This window comes from Cricetulus griseus (genome assembly GCF_003668045.3).
Source record: "Cricetulus griseus strain 17A/GY chromosome 1 unlocalized genomic scaffold, alternate assembly CriGri-PICRH-1.0 chr1_1, whole genome shotgun sequence".
NCBI classification, from domain to species: Eukaryota; Metazoa; Chordata; class Mammalia; order Rodentia; family Cricetidae; genus Cricetulus; species Cricetulus griseus.
In genome coordinates this window covers 224,791,101-224,797,628 of record NW_023276807.1, presented here as the reverse complement: position 1 = coordinate 224,797,628, position 6,528 = coordinate 224,791,101, and the positions used below count along the sequence as shown (strand labels likewise).

Genomic DNA, 6,528 nt, shown 5'->3' with positions numbered 1-6,528 from the left:
AGAAAGACGCCACACCGAGGAATCTTCTTCAAACACAGTTTAATCGGGAACCTCTTTGCTTTGTACAGTGTATAATGGCGGGGGGGGCCCGGGCGGGGGGGGAGGTGGGCTGGGAGCAGCCGGCCTGGTGGGGAATGCCTGCCATTCCTCATCTGTGCCCACACAGCCGGGATCTTCCACCCACCAGGAAAGGGAAATTGAAAGCATCCCCATCCGACATGTGAACAACCCAGGGACTGGGGGATTAGAGGCAGAGCCCCCTTGGGGGGATACTGGGGGCGACAGGGTGGCCATGATCTTCATTAGAGGACAGGAAAGCTGCAGTTTCCGGTTTCCGGTGCTGGGGTCCCTGGGAGCTTCTCTCCTGGCACATGGAAGCAAGTGGGGAGGAGGGAACAGGCAGTGGTGGTTTCTGTGGTCGTAGGGGATTGTGTGCTGGCTGTGGGCTGCAGGAGCCAGCCAGGCCTGAGGCTCACACAGAGGTCAGCGGATCCATGGCGGAGATGGTGGCCGCCCCCTCTGCCACGCCCCCACCTTCCTGGCAGGTGGTGGGCTGCTAGCATGGTGGGAAGCAGCCGGGGTTTCTCTCTACTTGGCTGCAGAAACCAGGGATCCGATTTCAATGCCGCCTCGTTGGTTGTGAAATCGAGAAGGTAGTCAACCCCCTAGTTCTCTGAGCTGGCAGTGCTGCCAAACTCTGCCAACCCTGGGTGCCTGTGGCTGCCTCTGGGTCCCCTGTATTTCTGGCACAGCAGGCTTCTCTGTGCCCAGAGGCTCGTCCCTCTGAGAGCCTTCCACCCAGCTCTGAACCTGTCTTGGAGACCAGACCAAATGAACGGCTCCTTCTGCACTAAGGTCCCCATGCAGGTCCTGTAGTTTGGGGATGGGCTCTGATTAGGAGGCAGGGGTTTGAGAGCCCAAGCTGATGAGGCTGGGGTGGTGAGCATGGGCCAGGCTTGGCCTTATGGTAGATGCAGGTGGTCTGCAGGTCCAGTATTGGGAAGCAGTGCGAACCAGGCTAGGAGAGCTTTTCCTAATCCCACACCCAGACCTGAACTGGGAAGGAATAACAGCACTCCCCAACACCCAAAGACTGTAGGATCAAAAACTGCTCTTCATCTCCCTCCAGCTTGATCTTGGCCTAATGATAATGAAGCAGAGGCTCATTGCCCAGCCCTGGCAAGGCAACTGCCAGGGACCACCACAGAAGAGGTAATAAAGTGCAGCTGCTGGCGCAGAGCAGCAGCCTTTCTAGGTCAGCACAGGCTGGGAGAGGCCAGCAGAGAGGAAGCACTCAGAAGCTTCAAGGCAAGGCTTGGGCCAGCCTCCTCCCCTGGGGACCCATAGGACAAGCCTGTCTCACCCTTGCCCAGGGCCTGCAGAACTAAAGGCGGAGTCCCACAGACTCCTTGCTCTCACAGGTCACAAGGAGGGGACCTTCCCAGGCAGGATGCGGTGGCTGCTGCTACTGCTGCGCCCTTCCCCATGTGCGGCCACCCCCACGTTTCCAAAGCAGAGCGCTGCAAGCAGCTGCATTCCAGGCCGGCTGCGAGATGAAAGGCCTTGCTCATGTCTGCTGAGTGCTGGCCGGGATCTCTGCTAGTTGAAATCAGCCAGCGTTGGGCCTCACGGGGCCCAACCAGAGGCAAAGAGGAAGGGGCCGAAAGACCACCAGGGCAGTGTCTGGCACCACAGACATTAGCGGCCCTCTTCCCCTATAGGTTGACTAGGCAGTGCTGGTGTTCTGGAACGGCCAGGAGCCTCAACCATGGGACATGATGCATGGCTGGTGTTCCTGCTGCTCCTTGTCATGGGACGCTGGAAACATGCTGCTAGATTGCCCCTTGGTTCCCAAGTGGCTAGCAGATCAGTGTTTCCCACAAGTGCCCTGAGGCCCATTTCCTTGGATAAACTACTTACTTTTTCAGGGGTTCAATCACTGTCTTTTGGATCTGGTTCACCTGTCAGAAGAAGAATTAAATGACATCCAAACTGGGAGATCTAGACTCTTCTCCAAAGAGGAGGCCCCAGGTTCCTAGAAGCCAGAATCCTGAGAGCTGGGCAAGAGGGGATGGGGTGGGATAGGCAACACAGTATCCATTTTCTGCAGGAGGTGGAGAGGGCAACCAGGGACCCTGAGGGTCACACCTAGGATGGGGTCAAGGCCAGGCTTTCCCTGTCAGCTCTACTGGCATAGGTTTGTAATGGCTTTGCTCAGTGTGGAGGGGTGGGTGAGCAGAGCTGCCCTGCAGAGCAGTTGCTGTAAGCACCTCCTGGCTTCACTGTGGCTCCTCAATGACATGCCTCACAGAGGAGACATGGGCAACTGACCAGCCTGGTCTGGGAATAGCTGAGCTGGGTATATCAGGGGCTTAGAAGGCTGAAGCCCAGCATCACCACTTACAACCTATGGGACTGCATCTAGGCAGGACCATGAGGAAAGGGGCGAGCACTGGCCACTGGCAACAAGACCTAGTCACCTTCTCCTGGTTGAAGGCATCCATCCGTTTCATAGCTGTGTCTAGGGCTGTCACCATGTTCAGAAAGTCCTGGTCCTGTTCACACAGTGGGTTGGAGAGTAAGTCCAGGGATATCTTCACAGCAGATTTGGACATGGCTGTTGAAGAGATCAAAAGCTCTGTGAGTTCCCAGATGGCCAGGTTTCAAGGTCTCCTTAGTGTTACTTGACCTTCTCTGGCCTACGGGTCTGACTTGAGCACCTCTGCCTATGCCATGGCTACCAGAACATTGATGTTCCAAAAAGCCATGTGACATGTTCCTTGGTGTTTCCCACTTCCTAGACAAAAAGCACTGTATTACTAGACAGCAAAATTCCCAGGTTGTTCTGGGACCCAGGTGGGTGGGAAGCTGTGTAACATATTTTTGCTCCAAAGATGCTAACTCAATAATCCCAGAATACAAGAACCGGTATATTGTAGGTGGGCTGCCCATTTGGACTTTCTCAAGTACCCTACTGTACCCCACGCTAGTCTACTTATCAGGACTGGACAGCAGGTAAATGCTTGAGGTGCTGTGGACTGTCCAGAAGTCACAGGCAGCACCGAAGAGGATGGGGACCCGTTGGTACCTTCAAGGCTCATGATCTAGGGCTCATTTTTAGCTTTCCATTATTTGCACATGAAATTGTAGACGGGTAGGCAGAGTGCCTAGAGAAGGACCAGGCTGGCTCAACACTGTCCACACCAGTTTCTGAACACATCTGGATGGGTATCAGAGCAGAAGACAAATTTTGGCCAAAAGGCTGAGGAGCAATAGAAGACCAGTGTTTTGTTACTGTTGTTTTAAACTGCACTGTGTGATCTAGTCTAGGCTGGCCTTACTATGTAGCCCAGATGGGCCTCCAATCTGCAGTGATCCTCTGCCTCGGTCTCCTAAGTGGTGGGATTACAGGCATGCACTGCCACACTTGGCTGGAATTTATTTTGTTTATTATTGCTGGAGTGTCACAGCATTTAGGGTGCTATCGATTTTAAGGCACACTGTAACTGTACTAATCACTAAGAAAGAAAAAAGATACTGACCATCAAACCACCATATTAGCAAGTGTTACAGAACTTAGAATGGTTGAAGGGGGGACCCACTTCCCAGCTGATTACAAGTGGAACTTTCCTTGCCATCCCATGAGTGGAACAGACAGCCCATGTCCAATGCCAGCTCCCTGAGGAGGTCCTTGCCACTCCAATGTGGGAGAGCAGAAGGCCAGGCCCTGCTAGAGGCCTTCCATAAGAGGCAGTGCCTACTGGACTTTCCAGACTGCCATGGAGGCTGGTAGGGGGTTACAGTCACCAAGCAAAGAGGGCCACTTGTGGGAGGGGACTGGAAAGGTACACTTGCCAGAAATGTTGAAGCAATGAGGGAGGAAGAAACATTTATGAAGTAATCTCAAACGGCATAGTCAAAAAAATGGTAAAAATCTGCACAGAACTGCAAACATGTCTGACAATGTCTTCTGTTTTCTCCCCAGATTTTGATGAAAAGTAAAAATCTCAACAGTCATCAGATAGTGGGCTTTCTTCCCACCTACTCTTTCCTCTCCTTACACCCTCACATTCTCAGGCCCCTGCCTGCTGAAACCACACAAAGTCAATGTGCTGCATTTGCTTAGGCCACTGTATAGACACAACCAGGTCTGAAATCCAATCCCACACACCCATTCTTGGTCCCTGCTCCAGGTAACAGTTGTTCTCTCATGCAGGGACTGGGTTGTGGTGGGTCCATGGCCCACGTGACCTACCTCCTGAGATTACCAGCCTTAGAATCTTAGAGAAAATATTAAGATCTTGGACCTTCCCTCATGTTTCAAGGTCTCAATACAGCTTCTGGATGAAGCCCCCCAAGTCCTAAGAAACTGATCACTCTGAAAACGTAATTTTAAGAACCTCTTTTCAGAGCATCACTGAGGATTTTGGAGCTGTCCTGGGAACTTGGGAGAATCTGAGGTCACAAAAGGCACAGCTCATTCTCCTCAACTGTGGGGTCAGTGGCTCTAAGTATGCTCCAAGTCCTGCTATACCAGTGTCACAATGCATCAGAGACACATTTCCAGGCCTTGTTCTGGATCCTAGAATGCTAAGGTCAGGCCTGGCATCCTGTGCTATCACCAACCCACTGGTGACACTGCTGTCATCCATGTGACAGATCCTGAAGGCAAACTGTGTGTGCTAGAGGGAGCTGTCCTTCAGAAGGGTGCTCTGCTCCCCACTCTGGAGCCAGTGACTCCTGGCTTCAGGAACCATCCCTTGGTCCCAATTTTATTGTTGGATAATAGACTTACTGCAGCCTCTTCCTCTTCCTCTTCCTCACTGGCTCCTGAAGTCTACTTGGTTGTGATGTCTCACTATGAAAACAAAATCCTGCACTCCATTTCTACTCTGATACCTCAGCTGTCTGGGAAGCAGGTACCAGTGACTCCCTTTCGGGGAGGCAGTGGGGAGTGATGCAAAGGCCCTCCATGTAAGTGAGACCCCAAATCCATCTAACAGACCAGCTCCCAAACCTGACCCCTGGCTCAGGACATGCCTACTCTGGAGATGGGGAGCCACAAGTGAGATGGGAGTCATGTTCAGACCAGCCCACATCCTTGGGGTTGGCAGGAAAGCTTTGAGGCAGAGACCAAGAAACCTGGACTTCCAAACACGGGAGGGTGGTTCTGCCAGGGTTTTGGCAGTGGCAGCTGCTCCCGGGGAAGACATTTCTCTCTCTGATCAGAAGCTGTTCAAAGTGTCTACTGAAGGAATAAAAAAGGGGTAAGTAACCAGCTGAGTCCTAGTACCTGGCAAAAATGGGGCAACCCCAAGGCTGTGGATCTGCCAAGCATTTTCTATTAGATGGCATCTGGACACTGCTGTGCTACCCGAATCTGGGTTCTACTCCTTAGCAGCTAGTCAGACACTGAGATAGGATTGGTTGCTGCAGTGGAGACCACCCTGCAACCCCCGGCTGCTTCCTAGCTTAGAGCAGCCAGAAAAACAGCCACATAGGCAGGTGGGCTAGAGAGATGGCTCAGTGGTAAAGAGCAGCGGATGCTCATACAGACATACACACACACACACACACTCATACACACACACACACACACACACACACACACACACACACACACACGAACACACACACACATGAACACCCACATGAACACACATACATACACACATGAACACACATACACACACATACATGCACATACACACACACACACATGAACACCCCCACATACACACATGAACACACACACATACACCCACACATACACACACATGAACACACACACATAAACACACACACATACACACACACACACACACACACACACACACATGAGCACACACACACACATGAACACCCACATGAACACACACATACACACATGAACACACACACATACACACACACATACATACACATATACACACATACACACACATAAACACACATAAACACACACACATACACATACATACATACACACTCACACACACATACATACCCACATGAACACACACACATATATACACATGAACACACACACACATACACACATGAACACACACACATACACATACACACACACACACACACACACACACACACACACACACACACCACAAAAGAACAAGAGGTTTAAAAACAAAGACAAAAAACTTCTGCTTCAAGATAGGTGACTGGCAAAAGGATTTCCTCCTTTTAAAGACAGACATTTAGCCAAGTAGAGGTGGTGCACACCTTTAATCCCAGTACTTGGGAGGCAGAGGCAGGTGGATCTCTGAGTTCATGGCTAGACTGGTCTGCAGAACGAGTTCTAGGACAGCCAGGGCTACATAGAGAAACCCTGTCTCAACAAAACAAAACAAACAAATGAACAAAAGACAGGCATTTCACATGCCTCGCCAGTCTTAAGTTATGAAGACGAGCAGTAGGTGAACGTCCTCTGATGCTCTTCAACACTCAAAGACTACCAAGACACCATGATGTCATATGGCTGAACAAGCCAGGTGGGTCCTCAATTCT

General features: G+C 51.3%; 1 protein-coding gene across 5 annotated transcripts in view; it reads right to left on the bottom strand.

Moving 5' to 3' along the window:
• The window catches only part of Bin3 (bridging integrator 3), a 64,262-nt gene that overhangs the window by 6,909 nt on the left and 50,825 nt on the right, over positions 1-6,528 (bottom strand). For all 5 annotated transcript variants that reach the window (XM_035452813.1, XM_027390233.2, XM_027390235.2 and 2 more), the window contains 2 exons: positions 2,481-2,617; positions 1,921-1,961 (listed from right to left, as the gene is read on the bottom strand). In XM_035452813.1, coding sequence (XP_035308704.1) covers positions 1,921-1,961; positions 2,481-2,617 — 178 coding nt within the window. The remainder of the gene's footprint in view (positions 1-1,920; positions 1,962-2,480; positions 2,618-6,528) is intronic.